Source organism: Macrotis lagotis, chromosome 8, assembly GCF_037893015.1.
Source record: "Macrotis lagotis isolate mMagLag1 chromosome 8, bilby.v1.9.chrom.fasta, whole genome shotgun sequence".
NCBI lineage: Eukaryota > Metazoa > Chordata > Mammalia > Peramelemorphia > Peramelidae > Macrotis > Macrotis lagotis.
In genome coordinates, this window is record NC_133665.1 from 99707637 (window position 1) to 99730739 (window position 23103).

The window sequence follows — 23103 nt, forward strand, 5'->3', positions numbered from 1 at the left end:
TTTGGACCCAATGTTCTTAGCCTCCACATTCTCTGGACTTGATAACTCTTCTTTCAATTATGCAGTTTTGCCATACTAAGATGTACCCAGGAAATGTATTTATAGAGAGAACAGGAAACAGAAAAATTAAGGGTTCCTGACACTGAGGAGGTACTACTGATAAAAGATAATAAAGATAGGGAGTAGTGACTCAGAGAATGCTGAGTTGGAAGGACCCTTATAAGTTATCTAGTTGGACTTCATTTTACAAGTGAGGAAACTGAAGCACAGAGATCTAAAGTGGTTTAGAAAAGTTCACATATCTTATAAGTGACTTAGACAAGGGCCTTAAACCCAAGTTTTCTGAAAATGCTAGACATTGACTGAACAGTGAATTCTACAAACCTAGTGTTCTTTCCAGACTTTGCTATGTATGTGAAATATTAAAAGAAAAGGCTTACTTCATAACAATCTCTGAAAAGAGAAAGGGTTAAGAGCTCAACAGGTAGAATGGTCCCAGTGGAGAAAGTGAACCCATGTACACATGAAGTGAACAGGAGAACACATCTCTGGGTGTGAGAAACAACATTCTCTTAGTAAAACAAGAAGATGGAAGTGAGTATGGAGCCTCAACTACTTTCCTACATGTAACAATGATCATCACTGTCAACAAACATTTTTGAGCAGCTGCTGTATGCTGAGCCTATCAATAGACGTTGTGGGGAGGGATTCATAAGAAATAAAAAGACATTGCCCCTGCCCTCAAGAGCTTAAAAATCTAATTGGGGAGACTGAACATTCCAATGAAGCGGCGTAAGGACAAGTGTCGTATCAGTAAGTGCCAAACAACATAGCATCAGCTCAATACTGCATATTGAAGGGGTTCCCGGGGTAAAGGAGTTGTTGTCCTGGGTGGGATTAGTCTCAAAGGCTACGCATGCTGTATGGAATACTGGATGTGGGATAGTGTTAAGGAAGGACATTTCATTTGGGGAATTTATCGAGTAAATATGTGAATGTGATTGGTACTAGCAAGTTGTATAGGAGGGACATGGCAAGTAGAATTGAAGGATATAGATGGAGATGGGAAGTGTGGAAGATGATTGATTTGCTCTTCCTTATACTGATGGTCACCAGAGACTTGGACACTTGGAGATCTTGGGGGCTCAAAAGAAATAGATAAACCAGGCTCTGAGAGAAGTGTACAGTCTAGGTTTTTCTCCCTTTTGAAATGATGCCAGAAGAGACTCTTCATATACTTGGAAAGTTTAAATGTCAATGTGTGATAAAATACAGCCTCTTGTCATCACCATCCCACCCACAAATCAAACTAGACAAATGATATCTTTTTTTAAATTTCCCTTTAGAAATATACTGAAAATATCTGCAACTTCTTTTAATTAAAAACAAATTAGTAGCCAACTAAATGTTAAACTTGGCGTGCTTTGATGATCTGTGATTTCATTGATAACCACCTGAGGTGGGAAACCTTTTTTCTGCCAGGGGCCATTTGGATATTTATAACATCATTCGTGGGCTATATTTGATCAAATATTTAATTCACCCCTAAAAATCTCCCAGATTTATTGAATTTCAAGTCCCACCTACACTTGGCTTGGTAAAACCAAATCAATATGGCCTGCAAGCTAGAGGTTTTCCTGTCCCTAATGAAACCCCTCCCCTCCCCTTCTTTTACAGATAGCAACCTTTCCAGACCCTATTCCTCTTTATGATTGTTTTCATGTCTGCCTTATAAGTCCTCCCTAGAGACTTAGTCCAAAATGCCATAGACATTACAATAGTTCTTTGAATTTATTGAGATGTCAATGGACCTCTCAAGCTCTCTTGATCTTATGCTGTGGTTAGTCTTGCTTCCTTTTTGAGATGTAATAGCCTGCATAATGAGTTTTATGTTGTTTGTGCTCAAGTTGATAATGATGTACTACAGCACATTTATCCCCACTATTATTCTTTGAGTCATAAGTTTATTTTTTTCTGAAATGAAGGTTTTTTTCCTCAATTCATAGCCAAAAAACGACAGGAAATTATTGGCATAAAAGAGTTGAGTGTTTGCAGAAAATTTGATGCATTTTTTAAAAGACCAAGGAAGCTGAAAATAGAATGTAACCTTAATAATTATCTAGTCAAGTATTTTTTAAATCATTTGCATATATTAAAAAAGCTTAGTGGGCTATTGAAAAATTAAACTCTTAATATACTAGTGAAAATAACTTTCTCTTTTCTCCTTAGTAAAAATGGGCACTCGAAAAAAAGTACATGCCTATGTCCGAGTCAAACCCTCAGATGAATTTGCTTATGAAATGATCTCCTTTGGAGAAGACAACAAGGTAACTATTATCTAAAATGGCTACATTTTCACCAGCCTTAATTAGCTGAGTACAGTTTCTTATTTGGGGGACTTGTGTTATTTAAACTGGATACTATTTTAGAATAGCCCTTTGAAGTCCCAGTGGGAATTATATCATAGAATTTTAAAGTTGAGAAGGATTTTTAAAGATTAACTAATTTAACTTCAATTTACAGATCAGAAAACTCAAAAGTCTTTCCTTTTGATGATCTAACATAGACTTAAAAAAAAAGGATCCTTAAATTACAGAATCACAGAATTTTAGAGTTAGAAAGGACTCTAATGGCTATTTCAGCCATACTTGAAAAAAATCCTCTCTACAACAAATTCAGTAAGTCTTGATCACCAAGCTTTTATTTACAAATCTCATGAGAAGTGAAGAGGAACCCACTGTCTCCCAAGGTAGCCATTTTCCGCTTTTGGACAGATGTTACTAGAGAGTAGTAAGTAGTAAGCAGGCCAAGCCTACATTTCCCTCTTTGCATTTTCCAGCCATTACTTTTAATTCTGATCTCTTTGCTCAAAATGGAACAAATTGAATACCTGTAGATAAGTGATATTCTTCAAGTACTCCTAGACAGATATGTTAAGACTTCTCCAGATTAAACATCCCCATTTCCATCACCCAACCCCACATACCATCCTGGTTGCCCTACACTTTCCAGATTATCAATAGACTTAATAAAATGAGGTACCCAGAACTGAATACAATACTCTGGATATAGTGTGACCAGGAGAGGAAGACTTGGACTTCCTTATGTTCCTTTAATACTAAGATCACCTTAGCTTTCTTAGCTTCCAAATTAAACCATTAACTCACTTTTCAATTTCTATTATACACTAAAACCTGCAGACTTTTTTCATATTGCCATCTAGTCATGCATTTCCCATCTTGATCTTGGAAAGCTGACTCTTTTGAACATGCATAAGATTTTATAATTATCTGTATCTATTTTATATTTATCCCTCTGTTTTCCAAAGACCAAATGAGCTAAGTTCAGAGAGAGCTATCACTTGCATTGTGCAAAGAATGATGAATTTTTAAAAAGAGCAACTCTCAAATAATTTTAAGTTCCATCTTAGAAGATTTGGCTCAATTATCCAACCAGCCTAGTTGAATCCTTACTGTCATTCTGAGTGTTAGCTATTCTTTTCTGGCACTTAGTAGGCATTAAATAAAAGCTTTTTTTTTTATCACTTAGCTGATTGATTTATAATCCTGCCTTTATGTGTCTTAGGTCAGTCATGGATAAAAAATGGTGAATATCACAGAGATTACTGGGGTATTCCACTGAATACTTCTTTCTAAGTTAAAATTAAACCATGGATTGAATTTTTCCAGTTCTTTCCAGTTCCAAATCCAGTTAATTGTTTCATGTCACCAAAGGTCTCCATCTTTTCCATGAGAATATTATGAGAAACTTGATCAAATATTTTGCCAAAATCTCAATAAAGATATCACTGAATTCCCTTGATCTATCTTTTTTATTAACAGTTAAAAAAATGGTTTGACATGACCTGTGATGAAGACATATTAATGTTTTCGGTTTCTTTAGATCTTCACTGGCCATCTCCATTATACATTCTAGGATTTTGCCAGGAATCCAAATTAAACTAACTGGCTTATTGTTTGCAGACTATTTTCTCTTCCTATTTGTGAAAACCAAGACATTTCCCTTTCCTCAGACCTATATTACTCCTCCCGTTGGCTGTGATCTTTTAAAGACCTCTAAATGGGTCAGCATTCATATCTTGGTTATTTCAGAAAATATCAAAGCAGCTTTGATTCCTACATAAATTAAATTTATCACATAAATATTTCTTGTGTTCAGATCTCCCTTCACTCTGGGAGCAAATGCATGAAAAATAGTAAATCCTTTAAAACTGTAAAATAAATGTTCATGTTAGTAAGGGATTCCTAAAGAGGCTTTCTCAGGAATAAACACTAAATTAACTGAGAAGACTTTTTCTTTCCCTAACTTCTCCTCTGTGGTTTGTGAATAAATTGTTATTTAAAGTTATGATAACTTAGGAGATGGGAAGGAAAAGTAACAATATACTTCTCTAGGATTACAGATTTAGAGCTGGAAGAGATCTCAGGCAATTTTTTAGTTGAGGGAACTAAGACCTAGTAAAGTTAGTGACTTTCTCAAGGTCATACAAAGTAGTAAAGCTCAGAAGTATCATTTGAATCCAGTGTCTCCGACTCCAGAGTGAGTATTCTTTCCACAGTACCATACTTTCTCCTTTTGAGTAGATATCATGTCAAAAATTTTAGCTTCTTTTTTTTTCATAAAAACCACCTTATATTTTCAGAGCATTGATATTCATATCAAGAAAGATATCCGAAAAGGAATCGTCAATAACCAACAGACAGACTGGTCATTCAAATTGGATGGAGTTCTTCATGATGCCTCACAGGATTATGTTTATGAAACAGTGGCTAAGGAAGTGGTTGCTCAAGCCCTGAATGGCTATAATGGTAATTATGTTTTAGTTAATTGATATTTTTCTTATTTCAAGAACTTATATAACAGCCCTCATATAGAAAATGTTAGAAGTTAGTTATATTATAGAAGTTAGTGATTTCTTCTGATGACATTTGTAGTATAATTAAAGTTTGTTACATAGAAGAATCAAAGGTAACTCTAGTTTCTGAAAGGCTAAATCAGCAAAGTATCAATTCTGGCAATTCTTATTACCATGAAGAGTACACTAGATAAGAGATTAGTTTTCTGTTTTCCAAGGACCAAATGATCTAAGTTCAGAGAGAGTTATCACTTGCATGGTACAAAGTATGATGAATTTTTTTTATTTTGGCTTTATATTTAATTAAAAAAACCATAAAAATGTCATCTTTCTACATAGCAATACCATTAGAGACAAAAATATTCATCATTCTTTGCCAGGTGTGCATATGACCAGCATCAGTCACTTTGGCTATTATATTCAAAATCATTTTTCAAATTATTGTCAGAGATGAAATGCTAATTGGTTTTTTATATGTAAGATTTTATTTATTTTGAGTTTTACAATTTTTCCCCTAATCTTGCTCCTCTTCCCCCACCCCCACAGAAGGCAGTCTGTTAGTCTTTACATTGTTTCCACGGTATACATTGATCTAAGTTGAATGTGATGAGAAAGAAATCATATCCTTAAGGAAGAAAAATAAAGTATAAGAGATAGCAAAATTACATAATAAGATATATATATTATTTTAATTAAAGGTAATACTTTTGGTCTTTGTTCAAACTCCACAATTTTTTTCTCTAGATACAGATGGTATCCTCCATGGCAGATACCCCAAAATTGTGCCTAATTGTAGCACTGACAGAATGAACAACTCCATTAAGGTTGATCATCACTCCCCTGTTGCTGTTAGGGTATACAATGTTCTTCTGGTTATGCTCATCTCACTCAGCATCAGTTCATGCAAATCCTTCTAAGCTTCCCTGGATTCCCATCCATCCTGGTTTCTAATAGAACAATAGTGTCCCATGACATACATGTACCACAGTTTGTTAAACCATTCCCCAATTGAAGGACATTTGCTTAATTTCCAATTCTTTGCCACCACAAACAGGGCTGCTATGAATAAAAATAAGTGATGTTTTTACCCTTTTTCATAATCTTTTCAGGGTATAGACCCAGTAATGGTATTGCTGAATCAAAGGGTATGCACATTTTTGTTGCCCTTTGGGCTTAATTCTAAATTGCTCTCCAGAAAGGTTGGATGAGTTCACAGCTCCACCAACAGTGTATTAGTGTCCCAGATTTCCCACATCCCTTTCAACATTGATCTTTGTCCAGTCTGGTCATATTCGCTAGTCTGAGAGGTGGGAAGTGGTACCTCAGAGATGCTTTAATGTGCATTTCTCTAATCAGTAATGATTTAGAGCAATTTTTCATATGACTATGGATTGCTTTGATTTCCTCATCTGTAAGTTGCCTTTGCATATGCTTTGACCATTTGTCAATTGGGGAATGGCATTTTTTTAAAAAATTTGACTCAGTTCTCTGTATATTTTAGAAATGAGTCCTTTGTCAGAAATACTAGTTGTAAAAATTGTTTCCCAATTACTACATTTCTTTTGGTCTTGGTTACAGTGGTTTTGTCTGTGCAAAAGCTTTTTAATTTAATGTAATCAAAATTATCTATTTCTAATGATGTTCTCCATCTCTTCCTTGGTCATAAACCTCTTCCCTTTCCATAGATCTGACAGGTAAACTACTCCTTGATCTTCTAGTTTGCTTATAATATTGTTTTTTATGTCTAAATCCTGTATCCATTTGGATCTTATCTTGGTTTGGGTGTGAAGTGTTGCTCTAATCTAAGTTTCTTCCATACTAACTTCCAATTTCCCAACTTTAAAGAGAGAGTTTTTAGGATGATGAATTTTTAACAAGAGCAACTCTGATTTATACTTAATCACAAGAGAGTTGCAATCTGTTTTGATGAAGAAAACACACATTCTAAAGAAATTTTGGGTTAAGCATTAAAATAGATAAAATAGATTTTTTTCTAAAATGTATTTGGTCATTTCTTCATGTATTCACACCCAAACCACATACATTGGATCAAATTTCAAGACTGGATTTATAATAAAGTATGCTTTTTAAAGCAAAGAGAGTTTTTGTGCTCAATAGGCTATGTGAAAAATTGTCCAAAATGTTCTTTACAGCACTTTACAGCACTTAATCAATAAGAAATTGATTAAGTCAGATCATTTTCTTATTTCTTGTTGTGAACTATTTCCAGGAATTTCATTAGCATGGTTAACAGTGTTTACTATTTAGAGAACCATAATAGTATATAGCTTATAGCCTATGCCCTATCAACTAAATTAACTAACTTTTTAGTGGACTCAGTTTTCTCTCTCCCATTTCAGAATAATTGTGCCTAATAATAAATAATACTTAGGTTATGGTGACTATCATCTCATGAATTATAAATCTTAAAAAAGAATTGTAAGACTATACAGTTATTTTAATTAATCTTTCCTACTCCCTCAAGGTAATATAGCCCTCAACTCTTACAGCTAGAGAAATAGGAGCATAGGGAAATTAAATGACATTAAAGAAGTCAAGAATGTAAAAGGAAGGAATCTGGACCACCAGTCACATACTCTTTTCTTAAATGGTCTTCTTTTTTAGCCTAAGTAAAATATGACATATTCTTCTGTTCTGGATAAATACTAAAGTTCCTGCCAAAATTATGTTCTTGTATAAATTTTTTATATAAACTCTGTTTTAGAACATAATTAGGTCAAGCATGTTAAAGTATAAACCTCTGCTGTAAAATGATACTTAGACAACAATGCTTAATAAATCTGCCCGGATTACATCATAGCATTAGCCTAGAAATCTGGATAATAATTGATGAATAAAAAGCTGTTGAAGAAAGAAAAAAAGGTTCAGGCTATTTAAGTCCTGTTGTGGTCACAGAATTTAGAGCTAACCAAAGGGTAGCAAAAAGAAATATAGTTGAGGGGGATTCTTTGTATAGTTTTCTCAAGAAAAATTATGTTATAGTTATACATGTATTACCTTTGTTAGATTACTTGCTGTCAGGGGAGACAGGAAAGGGAAGAGAGAGAAGGAGGAAAAGGTGAAACTCAAAAGCTCACCAAAGAAATGAATGTTGAAACTATTTTTGCATATAGTTGGAAAAATACATTTATAAAATTAAAAAAAAGAAATATTATATTAACATGAATATGAAAGTTTCTCACCTGTCCCAGTTAGAACACAGTAGAGGACCAAATCAAAGTTTGCCAGGCTAGGGAATAGTAAAGGCTGGAAGGGAATATTGGCGTGATTAGTGACTTACTGGTAGAACTCTGACACAATCCCCAGAGCACAGAATATAATTATAATAACCAAGCTTATCACTGGAAAAGCATTAAGGAAATTATTTCATTTGTTCTTTGCAGAGGTAGGGACCATGGGTGTGAAACACTGCATGTACTATAAGACAGTGATAAGATAATCCCACCTCAGATGCTTGTTGTATGACCTTGGATGAGTCACTTAACTTTCCTAGGATTCTGTTTCCTCCATGAAAGAATTGGACTAAATGGTCTTTGAGGTTCCTCTCATCTCTAGAATTATGATCCTGTGATATATGTTGGTTAGTTTTACTGAACTGACTTTTTTCCCCCATTCTTTTTTTTCTTTTTTTTAACAAAAAATTGCTTTTTGGATTGGGGAAGATGATTAAATTAGGAGAGAGAAATTAAGGTAATATGAAAACAGAAGATAAGAAATGTAAATTTTTTAAATGAATATTGAAAAAAATCAGAAATCTTCCCTTTCCATACAAATCTTGGAACATATAGCCCCAGTAATCCTCCTCCCTATAAAATTTGCTCACTAAACAAAGAAAATGACCTTCTATGATAGCTTCTTCGTTCCTTTTGAATCTGATAAACTTCAGAGAGTCACTTCTATTTTCTTTAGAAGAACCTTGTAATTTCTGTTATCTACTCAGAAGAATACATTCCTGCCTGCTTAGCCTCCAAAGAAGAGGACCATAATACTAGGCCCCTGGGAAGTCAGTTCCCTTTTGAATAATGAAGCTTTAATGTTTTGAGTATCACACTGTATACCCTAACAGTAATGTGGGGGTGATGTTCAATCTTGATGGACTTGCTTGTTCCATTAGTGCAACAATCAGGGACAATTTTGGGTTTTCTGCAATGGAGAATATTATCTGTATCCAGATAAAGAGCCATGGTGTTTGGAACAAAGTTCAAGGACTATTCCCTTTAATTTAGGGGGAAAAAAACAGATATCTTATTGTCTGATCTTGTTATCTCTTATACATTTTGTTTCTTCTTTAAGGATGTGATTTCTCTCTCATCACACTCAGTTTGGATCAATGTACAACATGGAAACAAAGTAAAGACTGACAAATTGCTTTCCGGGGGGGGGGGGAGTAAGATTGGGGGGGAAATTGTAAAATTCAAATAAAATCTTTAATTAAAAAAAAGATAAAAAAACATTTTGAGTGTCTTAGGGAGAAGTATTTTAACATTTTACATTCATGGCCTCACTAGCTTCCCTTCTATAGATTGTTTTTGAGACGAGATTGGGGAAATAAGATTTGCTCTTAATCAGTAGTTTCCCACCTTGTTGAATCTAAGAACCTCTTTTTATTGCTGACATGCATGGTAGTAAATTTGCTATTAGTATCTGCAAATGGAGAAAACATAACAAAATCACAATAAAACTGATAATGTTTTTTATGATTTGTAATTTATTAATCACAATAACCATACCCATATTTGTAGAATAGTTATAAATATGACACACCATTTATTCAGCTTTACTACATAAACATTCCTAGCAAGTTCAGAAACATTCCTCTCAAGTCTACAGAAGGTATATTAATCAAATTTATTAAATCACATTTTGTGATTTAATAACTCTACCACTTCCAAGAGGACCATGACTCACAATTTGGGAAATACTCCCTTAAATCATAGCTAGAATCAGTGCTGGACTCAAGATCTTAGCATCATAATTTAAAATAGGAAGAGATCTTAGAGATCATAGGATCACAGGATAAATCATTCTAGTAAACAAGAATTTATTAAACACTTTACTAATAACTACTAATTACTAATAACAACTAACATTTGTATAATGGTTACTATATGAAAGCACTATGCTAAACACTACAAATATTATCTCATTTGCTCTTCACCACAACCCTGGGAGGTAAGAGTAATTATTATCCCCATTTTAATGTTGAGGAAACTGAGGCAGAAGTTAAGTGAGTTGTCTAAGGTTATTCAACTAGTAAGTGTCTGAGGTCAGTTTTGAACTTGGGTCTTTCTGGCTGGCTCCTAAGGAACTTGCATACCACTGGAGAAGATAACTATAAATAAATAGATATATAGAAGCAAAGTAGAAGTAAGGTAGCCTTAGAGGGGAAGATGTCAATGCTTCCTGAAGATGAGGGAGATTGAGCGGAGTCTAGGAAGAATCCAGGAATGCCAAAAAGGGGGAAATATACCTAACTTTGAAGAGTCTCCTAATCCAGTCTCCCCAATATTCTCTCATTTTATAGACATGAAAAGATTGCTGGTAATAATATAGATCAGAGATGGGGAACCTTTTTTGTGCCAAGGGCTATTTGGATATTTATAATATCATTCATGGGCTATATTTGGTCAAACATTTCATTAATTCACCCCCTAAAAAGCTCCCAGATTTAATAAATTTCAAGTCCTGCTTGCAGTTGCCTTGGCAATGCCAAACCTCTTGAGCCAGAGGTTCCCTAACTCTGATATAGATAATAAGCAGAGCTGGGATTTGAGCTCAAGTCCTCTGACTACAAATCCAATTTGGGTTTCCACTGAAAGATGCTGTTTTTCCAAAACCAACCAAAGGCTTCTCTCATTGTATAGGTGGGCAAATTGGCATTGAAAGTCAACTATAGGGAGCTGCTAGGTGGTGCAGTGGATAGAGCACCAGCCCTGGAATCAGGAGTACCTGAGTTCAAATCTGGCCTCAGACATTTAATAATTACCCAGCTGTGTGGCCTTGGGCAAGCCACTTAACCCCATTGCCTTGCAAAAACTTTAAAAAAAAGTCAGTTATTTTCCTTCTTTGTCTAACTCCCTGTTGTTATCTCATATAATCTCTTCCCTTAGACCCTGTTTGACATATTATTTTCCCTTTCTTTGGAATTTCTATCATCATAAGTCATTTTTTAAGTTTCTGATTATATGCTTTTAATGGATGAAATTAGATTTATTTGACTTATTAAAACAGCATTTTAGAAATTACTATATCTGGAAATCTGCATTCTATGGGAATGTATTTTTCTTGATCTTTATGCAAATGTTTTTTTAAATGTTTTCAGGCACAATTATGTGTTATGGGCAAACAGGAGCAGGAAAAACATATACCATGACTGGATCAAATGAAAACTACAAGCATCGAGGCATCCTCCCTCGAGCTTTACAACAGGTATGGATAGTTCCTGTTAGGAAAGAGAAGAGGCAAGATTGCCTTTTCTCCAGATTCTGGATATACAAATGTTTCCCAAGCCCTTCTGTGGAAGAAGGCTAAGATGTCATCACTGCTCTACAGGAAGAGTCTGTGCTCTAGCTAGAGAGATGCTGGGCATAGACCATACCAAGAAATCAAAGACAGAAAGAAAAGTCATATGTGTGTCAGAGGCAGAGCAGGGCTTTTTGTGGAGACAGAGAACTAGAAATGACGTAAGAGGCTATCACTTGGAAAACATCTAATCAAATTTGGTACATAAATGTAATGGAATAGCGGGAGTACTATAAGAAGCACAGATATTAAGAATTCATAAAAGCAGAGGAAGGCTTTGAAGAACTGCTGGAGTGAATTAACCAGAATCAGGAGAAACACAATGGCTGCAGTGATGCAAATAAAAAAACCAAAAGTGAAACTAAAGGTCATGTAACTGTAAAGATCAGTCTCTTTGAAGAGAAGGGGGCAAATGGATGTGAAATGTTGCAACTGTCAGAAGTGATTGATGTAATGGTTTTGCTTGAATGCTTTTTCCTCTTTATTTCCTAGTATTTGTTACAAGGAATGGCTCACTGGCTGAGCAGGAAGCATATAGTCAAACATGAATGCTATAAAGAAACAAAAATCCCACAATCCAAGTTGTGTATTATTTATAGTTTATTTATAAAACTTGGCATATATTACATTATAACAAATTTCAGTCACTTAGAATTTTATGGAATCTTTAAAGGGAAAAACTTTGTAGAAATCATTAAATCCCACCCCCTAATTTTATCTGTAAGGAAATAGAATTCCAAAGAGGGAAAGGGATTCACTTAAGGCTTCCCGAATTAATAGTAGAGATGTGACTGAGGGTGGGTCCTGACCTTAGCATCACTTTCCTTGTTTTTTGTTTGGATGTTTCAGTCATATTCCACAATTTGTGGCCTCATTTGAGGAGGCTTCTTGGCAATTTTCTTGACAGATGAGGAAATCCAGTGATTTAGCCAGGATTCCATAGTTAGCAAGTGTCTGAGACCAGCTTTGAACTTGGGTCTCCCTCACTCTGGACCTGGCATTCTATCTTCTGTGCCAAAGCACTTTATTGATGAAAAGACTAACTAAATGGATTGTAAGCCATTTGAAGGCAAGGGCTATCTGATATCTTTATATCTATCACATAGCACACATGCTAAGTGCTCAATAAAACTCATCAGGAAACTGAGAACACATTTATTGATTTCTGTCTAATATCCTTTCTAGGTTTTTAGGATGATAGAAGAACGCCCCACACATTCCATCACTGTTCGGGTCTCATATTTGGAAATTTATAATGAGAACCTGTTTGATCTCTTATCTACCCTTCCCTATGTTGGCAACTCAGACATTCCAATGTCTATATTAGAAAGTCCACAAGGAATCTTTGTTAAGGGTCTATCTGTGCATATGGCATCACGGGAGGAGGATGCTTTCAGTCTCCTTTTTGAGGTAAGATCTAAGTCTCTCGTAGTTACTTTTTCATTCTAAAATTTTATGTGAGGGAACATTTTGAAAATCGGTGCATCATCAGATCTCAAAGCTATAAAGGAACTAAGAGGTCATCTAATTCATACCTCTGTAGTATATAAGCTAGTATGTAATTAAAAAAAAAGCTCCTCTTTGATCTGCTGAGAGGAATTTAAATTCTCAATTTAAATTCCACTTCGCCAGCTGCTATGCAGGAATTTCCATGATCTATGCTTCTTTGCTGGCTTTTTTCTAACTTAAGGATCCAAAGAATAATATAAGCCAACATATACTATGCTCTTTCCACATCTTAGTAGATAGTATAACCTATTTTAGATGGGTATATTGGAATGTTGAAAACTATCTTTGTATGTAATTGGATAGATAAGTGAATGAATGACTATATGTCTATAAAGAAATCCAATGAAAAATTATAGTAAGCGATTATTTTCACCAGAAAGCCAAATTTGGCAATTGAAAAACCAGCTATCAGTCAGGGACATGTGTGGTCTGTAAGTCTTCCTGTAAGGAAGCAGAAAAAGTAGAGTGTTGCCCCAGGAAATCCTAGTATGGTCAAGTCCCAGTGGGCAGTGCAAGTGACAGTGTTCAGAACAGAATGACCCAGATTCAAAAGCTCTGAGATTCCCAAAAAGCCAGTGTTCTGAGCATCAACAAGAAAGAATATAATCCCAGGAAGAAGAGGTCAGCACAAGACCTCAGAGACCTGGGCAAGACAAAGCAAGGCCAACCACCCCACCCTACCCAAAAGTGTGAACAAGCAAAAGATCCTGACCATGTCACAAAGCTCCAGATCTGGAACTAAAACTGAAGAGATGAGTAAATAAAAGAAAACTCCAACTAATGCAAAAAAATGCCAAATCCAAAGATCCTCACCAAAAGAATGAGAAACCCCTTTAGAACTACAAGCAGAGACTCAAGAAAAAATTAGTTTTCCAACAAATATTCAGGCTTCAGGATTCCCTGAAATGAAGACTTTTGTCAGCTGTACTCTTGAGCTAAGCTTTTCTGTCTGAACTTCTTCCTTAGTGCCTCCAGGCTTCTGGCTGCCTCTTTCTGTGAACCAGGACTAGTAAAATGCACTTCTATAGTTTCCTCTTTAACATTTCTTGATCTTTATTTCTTGATTGTTTTTTCCCTCTTGATAGAGTAGTTGTGAGGGAACTAGGCTGTTCTGCTTCTAGTTACTCACTGTCAGGATGAAGGGTGCATTCAAGGAAAACTAGTATCTTGGTGTGAGGGCTGCATAGCCCTTTTCAAGGCTACTTTCTTCCTTTGATGTCCACCTGAGCCATCTAACTCTCACCTGTGGCTCCAAGAAGTTATAGCATACACAGTGGCCGTACCTCATATTGTTTCTGCAGGTGGGTTAAACCAGGTTGAGGGTAACCCTGGGAGCTTCAAACTCATCGATGAGTAGTGGGGATGTCTACTCCAAGCATGTGAAATATTCCATTAGTGGAATGGGCTGAAGAGAGCAATTCACTCCAGTGGCCATGAAGCCAACTGAAGCAGGTGCTATGGAGCACCTAGAACTTAGACATTGAAGCCAGGGTCATTCACTGCATCTAGAGCCATCACCAGTTGCCTTGACTCTGACTTGCTATGCTGGATCATGATGACTTTGGAAGAGAGAGTGTGGAGAATGACTTCACGTAGCTCTACCTCACTTAAATTCAATTTAAGCATTCAACAAAAAACATCACTCATAATCATTCCTTAAAGTCCTCTGGTGACAGGCCAAGTGACAAAGCAGCAGGTGCAGATACACTGGGAGCTGTAGTCACAACTCTGCACACAGGTAGCCCAGGCCAAAGGGTCATTTCCCCACTGAAGCAACAGTGAGGTATGGAAGCCCTCTGGGTGACTGAGTAGCCCTTTTAAGGATCACTCTGCTCCCTTCCTGATGTGACGAAGGGGCTAGAAAAGGTGCCCTAAAAATTGTCTGCTTACTCAACCCTGGCCTGATTACCATGGCAGACTGGAATCCCACAGTGTGGTCAAAGGAAAAAACCCTACAAAAACTTCTTCAAAGAAGATTCCACTCACCATCTGAGCATGTAAGTTGCACACACTCATAGACAATATAAGATCCAATGGACCTGAAAGATGAACAGCTCTTGTTGCTAGAGAACTTGAAAAGGTATCATATCCAAATAATAGCTCTGAGTGAAACAAGGTTGATAAATGAAGGTTAACTTACTGAAATCAAAGCTGGGTATTTGTTGTTCTGGAGTGGCCATGGTGAAGGGGAACACCATGAAACTGGAGTAGGTTTTTCAATCTTAACTAATCTAGTCAACATTCTTGAATGCCTTCCAAAAGGAGTGAATGACAGGCTCGTGACAATGAAATTGCCACTTCCAGGAAAAGACCATGCCACAGTCATCAGAGCTTATGCTCCCACAATGACAAACACTGATGAAGTTAAGGAAAAAAAATTATGAAGGCCTGGAGACCCTTATCATTAATGTACCAAAAGAGGATAAGCTTATAATTCTGGGTGACTTTAATGCTAGAGTAGGCTAAGATTACCAGACATGGCATGGAATCCTTGGGAGAAATGGTGTTGGAAACAGCAACAGTCACCTTCTTCTGAAGACTTGTTCGTCTCATGACCTCATCACAGACACTGTCTTCCATTTACCTAAACACAATAAAACTTCCTGGATGCACCCTCGTAGCAAACAATGGCATCTAATAGACTGTGATTGTAAGAAGAGATGAACAGGATGTGAGAGTGAAAAAAAAGCAATGTGTGATACAGAGTACTGGACAGACCAATTCTCTCTAAGTGGCTCCAAAGCAAAATGAATACTAGAAAATTTAATGTCAAGAGATTAGAGTGTCTCTTGGAGTGGGAATAGTTTGTTGCTAACTTGGAGGGAAAACTGAGCCAACATACATTTGACAACAGTGGAGCAGAAAAAGAGTGGGCAGCTTTCAGAGGTCTGGTATACAGCACTTCATTTGCTCATCTAGGCCAGAATACTCACAAACACCAAGACTGATTTGATGAAATTGATGGGGAAATACAGAAGCTGCTAAATGAAAAATGAGAACTCCACAGGGAGTTACCAGCAGAATAGAAAATATTTTTCTAAGGAGGCAACATTTAATTCCTTCAAAAGCAAAGTATAAGCAAAGTTTAGAGAGATGCAGGACTCTTGGCTCAGTAAGAAGGCAGATGAAATTCAATTTTATGCAGACAGTAACAAACCAAAATGCTTTTATGATGCTCAGAAGGCTATTTATGGGCCAAAGACATATGGTACACTACTCAGTGCTGATGGATCCACATTGAATAATGATAGGGACATGATACTAGAGATGTGGGCTGAATACTTCTACAGTGTTCTTAACAGACCATCATCAATGCAGAAGCCACTGACTACTTACCTCAAGTTGAAGTCAATCAATCAGCTGAAGTTCCAACTGAAGAAGAGGTTTTGTATGCCATTAGGCTCCTTTCAAATGGAAAAGCACCTGCAACTGGTGCTGATTCTATTCCAGCTGGGATCTACCATTGCTCATCCAAAAACTAACTGAAATTTTCCAGGTTATATGGCAGGAAGAAGTTATCCCCCAAGAATTAAAGGATGCCTCTGTTGTTCATCTCTATAAAGGTAAAAGGAATAGATTGTCCTGCGACAATTATAGGAGTATTTCTCTTTTAGACATTGCTGGTAAGATTTGTGCCAGAGTCATCCTCAATAGGCTAATCTGTTACTTGGAAGATGGTCACTGCCCTGAGAGCCAGTGTGGCTTCAAAAAGGGTAAAGGAACAGTTAATATGGTCTTTGCTGCCCAACAACTCCAGGAAAAATGCCAAGAACAGAACAGAGGTCTATACAATATTTATAGATCTGACCAAGGCCTTTGATACTGTCAGTTGTGAGGGTTTATGGAAAATTATGTCAAAATTTGGTTGCCCAGAGAAGTTCATCAGTATTGTACATCAATTTTATGATGGCGTACATGCCCGTGTTCTGGATAGTGGACAATGCTCTTGAGATTTCCCAATCACCAATGAAGTGAAACAAGGATTTGTACTTGTTCCCATAATTTTTAGCATGATGTTTTCAGCTGTGTTATCAAATGGCTTCACTGACGATGAACATGGCCTCAAGGTCACCCACCATACTGATGGCAAATTCTTCAACTTGAAAAAGCTACATGCCAAGATGAAAGTGGAAGGAGTGTTGGTGCATGATTGTCTATTTGCAGGTGATTGTGCACTCAATAAAGCCTCTGAAGTTGAGATACGACAAAGTATGGATCAATTCAGTGCTGCTTGTGCTAATTTTGGTCTAACAACACCAAAAAAAACACAAGTGCTTCATCAGCCAGCACCTATACCATCTATATGTAGAATTATCAATTACAGCAAATGGAGAAGTTTTGAGTACTGTGGACAAGTTTATTTACTCATAGAAATTTTTCAGACTTTGCTCATATCATGAAATGATAGTAGTATCCTTTCCAAGGGATTACAACATTGACAAAGAGGTTAACACATGCATTGCCAGAGCTAGTTCAGTATTAGGGAGACTCCAAAAGAAAGTATGGGAGAGAAGAGGTATTTAGACTATCATACTGAAGGTCTACAGAACCACTGTGCTGATTTCATTGTTATATGCCTATGAAACCTGGACAGTCTACCCAGCGCCATGTCGGAAAACTGAATCATTTCCATTTAAATTGTCTTAGGAAAATTCTGAAGATCACCTGGCAGAAGAAGATACCACACTGAGGTCCTTTCAAGCTAAAATGCCTAACATTGCAACATTACTATTGAAAGTGTAATTCTGATGGACTGAACACATTGTTAGAATGCCCGACATATGCTTGCCAAAAAAAAAACCACTATTTTATGGAGAATTCACAGGACAAGCACTCATAAAGGAGTCAGGAGAAGTGATGCTGAGACACCCAGAAGGTCTCATTGAAGAACTTTAGAATTGATTGTATAGCATGGAAGATAATGGCACAAGACCAACCAGCATGGCGTCCCCTCATCAGAGAGGGTGCTGCACTCTATGAGAAAGACAGAATGAAAGCAGTTCAAAGAATATGTGACATACATTAAGTTTAGAGTCCCCACCCCAGTTGTTCACATGGACTATATTTGCCCAACCTTTGATAAAGCATTCCAAGCTTGTATTGCTCTTATCTGCCACAGTTAGACACAGCTGTAATTTGTCTCAAACATAGTGTCATTTTGATCTTATTCAATAATGAAGAACAAGAACCAATCAACCAACCAGATAGTCTTATGAGTTGTTTTGACTGAAAAAATAATTTCATTCCTCAAGGGCCAACTTGTGGTCTAAGTGTTTACAAAAGTAGATTTGTCCTCAGATTATAGGTATATAGATAAGATAATCCCTGTGGTTATTACAAAAAACTTTTCTGGCTTAGAAGAAACTATCAGAGTTGGGAAACTGCTGGCATAGTTTTGAAGAGCCCAGGATCAACTTCTAGCAATTTGGCAACTTGAAAGATTCTAGCTAAACTTAGCTCCCTGGAGAACCATCTCAGGAAGAATAAAAAACAAAGTATCAACAAACCCAAAGATAAACCAGTTAGTCCCTCCAACCCATTCAGGATTGTACCAAGAAAGGGACAAGAACCAGCTCAACTTCACCTCTGAAAAGTTGGAGTAGGGGGTATGAAGTCAAGGATTTACCAGTTGAGAATGACAGCATCAAGGTAGAAGTTGGTTCCAATTCTGAACCTAGCTCTGGTCCTAAGGGAGATTATGGAAGAGACAGCCCTAACCAATGACCACTGGAAAGAAGGTGGAACCAGAACCCCAAAACCCCATCTAGAAATATAACAGGACATCTGTATCCTCATTATAATGGGGGAAGGACTTAGCTCTGTTCCAGACATAAACTAGATCATTTCAGTAATTTAAAGCTTGAAGGTTAAAATACAATGAGGCACCTGTGAAGTATAAAGGGCAATAAAAATTTTTATTAATAAGACATGTAAAAAATTTTAAAAGCATGCTTGCTCAAATAAACCATTATTTTTCTCACCACAATTACCCATGCAAATAGTCAGGAGGAAGAAATGAGAAAGAACAAGGAAAACATTATTCTCTTTTTTTAGATTTTGGCAAGGCAAATGGGGTTAAGTGACTTGCCCAAGGCCACATGGCTAGGTAATTATTAAATGTCTGAAACCGGATTTGAACCCAGGTACTTCTGACTCCAGGGCCGGTGCTTTATCCACTGTGCCACCTAGCCACCCCAACATTATTCTTTATCATAATGAAGCATTTCAAGAGAAGAGTATATGGCTATGGAAAAAGCAAAGAGTAGGCATCTAATGACTCAATTCTTGTATGATCTGGACAAAGGAAGATTGAATCACACAATACTATAATGTAAAAATGCATTAGAATGAACAGTAAATGGAAGAAGAGGATTTGAGAGGTAGTGAGGTTATAATCACATGAAAAACAAACTTCAACTACACAGGAATAATTATAAAAGGTTAAGACCTAGTATCTGGATCTGGTTTGGGTCTAAAGAGGAATAGCAAAGGAGTAAACTAAGGCCACTAAAATAATTACTAGTGCTGATTTCATTGGGTGGAAATAAAAAAGTAGATACAATTTTAATAGAAAATATGTACTGATAGTTTTGTTTTTTACATCACTTATATTTTTCATTGTATTCTTTCTTTTCTCCCTTCAAGAGAACTATAATTTATAATAAAGAATTCTAAAAGAGGAAGAAAAAATACTGTAGAAAAACTAACCAACATATTCCCAGAATTTAAGATTATGTTCAGTGTTACATATCTTTGATTCCTCATCCCTGCAAAAAAAGTGGAGGAAACTGAAGAAAACACATTATATAACAAGATATTGTGGAAGTTTTAAAAATCCTAATATTCATAACTATGACTATAATAAGATATAATTCTTAAAAGACACTGGAGCTGATAAAATAATATCAATAGTAAATGTATATCAAATGGAATAGATATAATTTTTTAAATAAAAGGCAAGTGAGGGGGCAGGGTCAAGAGGGCAAAGTAGAAAAAGCACTAGAATTTAACTCCTAACATTCTTCTCCAAACAACTTTTAAAATAACACATCAAATCAAATTTTGGAATGGCATAGCCAGCAAAAGTCCTGGGTGAGATATTTTTCCATCCCAAGACAACTAGGAATTTGGCAGGAGAGGTTTATGATACTGAGGTAGGCACACATATGGCAGCAATAGGAGGTAGTTGTGATAGCAACAACAGCAACAGCTTCAAGAGCTCTCATCCCAGAAAAGGCAAGAGGAATGTGCAGCTGTCTAGAAAAAGATTGTAGGGCACTCTGAGCTGATATGGTGCAGGACTGGGTGCTGTTTCGCAACACCTTAGGCAATTCTGGGTTGCAGTTCCAGGTCACAGTTCACAGCACTTGAGGTGAGTCACAAGGGAGCAGGGGCCCTAGTCACAGTTCCAGAGCATAGAGGAACACTAGTGTTTTTGCTTAAAGAGCAATAATCTTTCCTGGATAAAGACCAGAGCATAGACAAGGAAAGCAGTGAATTTATTTCCTTGGATCACACCATCTTAGAAGCTCTAAAAATTTGGAGGATTAGCTCTGAAAACAGAAGTGTGGAAAAACCCCAAAGCTTGGGACAGTGGCCCACCACAGTGACCATAGTCTGATCCTAATATAAAGTTCAAAATAAAAAAAAAACACATTGAAACACATTCAGTTGGATATAGAAATCTATCTTACCCAAGCTAGAAGGAGAAAAGGGAAAAGGGATAAGAAGTGGAGGGTGATAAAAGAGAGGGCAAGTTAAGGGAGACAGTGGTCAGAAGCAGAACAGACATTTGAGGGGAGGCACAGGGTAAAAAGAGAGAAGAGGAGAAACAGAAGAAAATAGGATAGAGGGAAATACACAATGATATATGAGCTCTCCCATGTAATGGAAATGAATAACAGAATAGATTAGAAACCAGAATCCAAAAATATATTGTTTATAAGAAATACACTTTAAACAGAAAGTTAAAATAAGTTTAAAAAAGTTAAAATAAGGGAATAGAGCATAATCTATTATGCGTCAGCTGTTGTTAAAATAAACAAAAACAAAAACAGAGATAGCAATTATAACCTCAGAGAAAGCAAAAGCAAAAATAGATCTAATTAAAAGATAATCAGAAAAACTACATTTTGCTACAAGGTACCATAGAAAATGAATATCAAAAATCTTAGCAAGTTTTTCTGATAAAAGTTTCATTTCTCAAATGTAATAAGGTTGAATTTTATAAAAATAGGAACTGTGATGATTGAAAACTGTCAAAAGATAGTTTGTGGATAATATTGTCAATTTATTAATAAGATCACATTATTAATAAAGTCATTTGACTGTCTCTCATTTTCAAAGACAGTCATGGTAGTGAACTCACAGTTTGGATAACCTTCAACAAGTAGGTATCACAGAGTGGAAATTAACCCTGATTGGTTAACAATTAGAGAAGAAATATTACAATGAGGGACTGGCAGGCATCACTTCAACCTTGGACAGACTGTCTACCACCAGATGGTCTTGGGCAATCTAGTCAAAGAATTTATGCCCCATTCAAGCCTGATCAGAATCAGGGTGGGATCTTAGTCCAATCTCATTATCAGCAATGTGTCCTTCAAGAAGCTGAACTTTTAAAATTTGAGACTTTAGAAATAGGGGAGAACTCTGGATCTTTCCAAATCATTGGTTATTAATAATCATTTCTCTTAGAACCATTCCCCAATTGACAAATGGTCAAAGGATATGAACGGGCAGTTTTCAAAAGAAATCAGTTATCTATAATCAGAAGAAAAAAATGCTCCAAACCATTATTGATTAAAGAAATGAGAATTAAAGCAATCTTGAAATATCCTTTTACATTTATCCAATTGGCTAAAAATAAAGAAGGGCAAAGTGACAGATGTTGAAGGGGGATGAGGAAAAACTGGGACACTAATGCATTTTTGATGGAGTTATGAACTGGCCCAACTATAGCCCAAAGGGCCATAAAACTGTGTCTATCCTTTGACATCCAGCATTACCACTTTTGGTTCTGTATTCCAAAGAGATCAAAGAAAAAGGATAAGGACCTATAAGTAAAAATATTTATAACAGTTCTTTTTGTTGTGGCAAGTAATTAGAAATTGAGAAAATATTTATCGTTTAGGAAATGACTGAACAAGTAGAATACTACTGATAAAGGGAATGGTTTCAGAAAAAACCCTGGCAGATTTCTATGAACTGATACAGAGTGAAGTGAGCAAAACTAAATCATTACATACAGTAACAGCAATATTATAATGATTATCTATTGTGAAAGACTTAGCTAGCCTGATCAAAGTAATTCTAAAGGGTTCATGATGAAAAATGCTATCCACCTCTAGAGAAAGAACTGATAAATTCTAAGTGTACATTGATATATATTTTTCCTTTTTTTTGTAACATGGTTTACATGGAAATATGTTTTGCCTGATTTCACATCTATAACTGATATCATATTGCTTGCCTTCTCAATCTGTGGGGAAGGGTATAGAAGGAGAAGGGGAAGTTAGAACTCAAATTTTTTAAAAAGATTAAAAATAAATACATTTTAAAATAAATACTTTTTTTAAAGATTATTGAGCTATAAGGAGAAATACCTGGAAAAAAAATGTTGGGTACTTTATTATAACCTATACAAATCTGAGACTGCTAGATGGCACAATGAATAGATCACCAACCCAGGGATCAGGAGGACCTGAGTTCAAATCTAATCTCAGACACTTAAAATTACTTAGCTATGTGACCTTGGGCAAGTCACTTAACCACATTACCTTGCAAAAAACAAACAGGAAAAAACCCAACTTTATACAAAGCTAACCAAAAAATCAACAAGAAAGAAATTAAGAACTGAATGGAACTTAAGGAAAATTTGATATGATAGAGCTTTGATATGGGACCCATATGATTTATGTATATTTCTCAGCTTTGCATGTCACCTTCACAAAAACTGACCAGGTGCTAGGACATAAAAATTCATAAATCAGAAATGTTAAGCATATTTAACTATCCATGATCAATAAAAATAAAATCAAGAGATTTTGAAGAAACAATTCAAACTTAAATGGGCACTAAATGATATCCTAAAAAAATGAGTGAATCAGAGAAAAATAATTTCATCAAAGAAAATTACAACATTGAGACAACATGCCCAAAGTTTAGGGATGCAG

General features: G+C 36.0%; 1 protein-coding gene across 3 annotated transcripts in view; it reads left to right on the forward strand.

The window, feature by feature from the left end:
• Nucleotides 1-23103, forward strand: part of KIF9 (kinesin family member 9) — an 87881-nt gene that overhangs the window by 2029 nt on the left and 62749 nt on the right. For 2 of the 3 annotated variants that reach the window (XM_074197735.1, XM_074197736.1), the window contains 5 exons: nucleotides 1-813; nucleotides 2230-2327; nucleotides 4664-4829; nucleotides 11220-11326; nucleotides 12605-12829. The exon at nucleotides 1-813 is cut by the window's left edge. In XM_074197735.1, coding sequence (XP_074053836.1) covers nucleotides 783-813; nucleotides 2230-2327; nucleotides 4664-4829; nucleotides 11220-11326; nucleotides 12605-12829 — 627 coding nt within the window. In that variant the 5' untranslated portion in view covers nucleotides 1-782. The remainder of the gene's footprint in view (nucleotides 814-2229; nucleotides 2328-4663; nucleotides 4830-11219; nucleotides 11327-12604; nucleotides 12830-23103) is intronic. The other variant, XM_074197738.1, reaches the window with a different exon arrangement.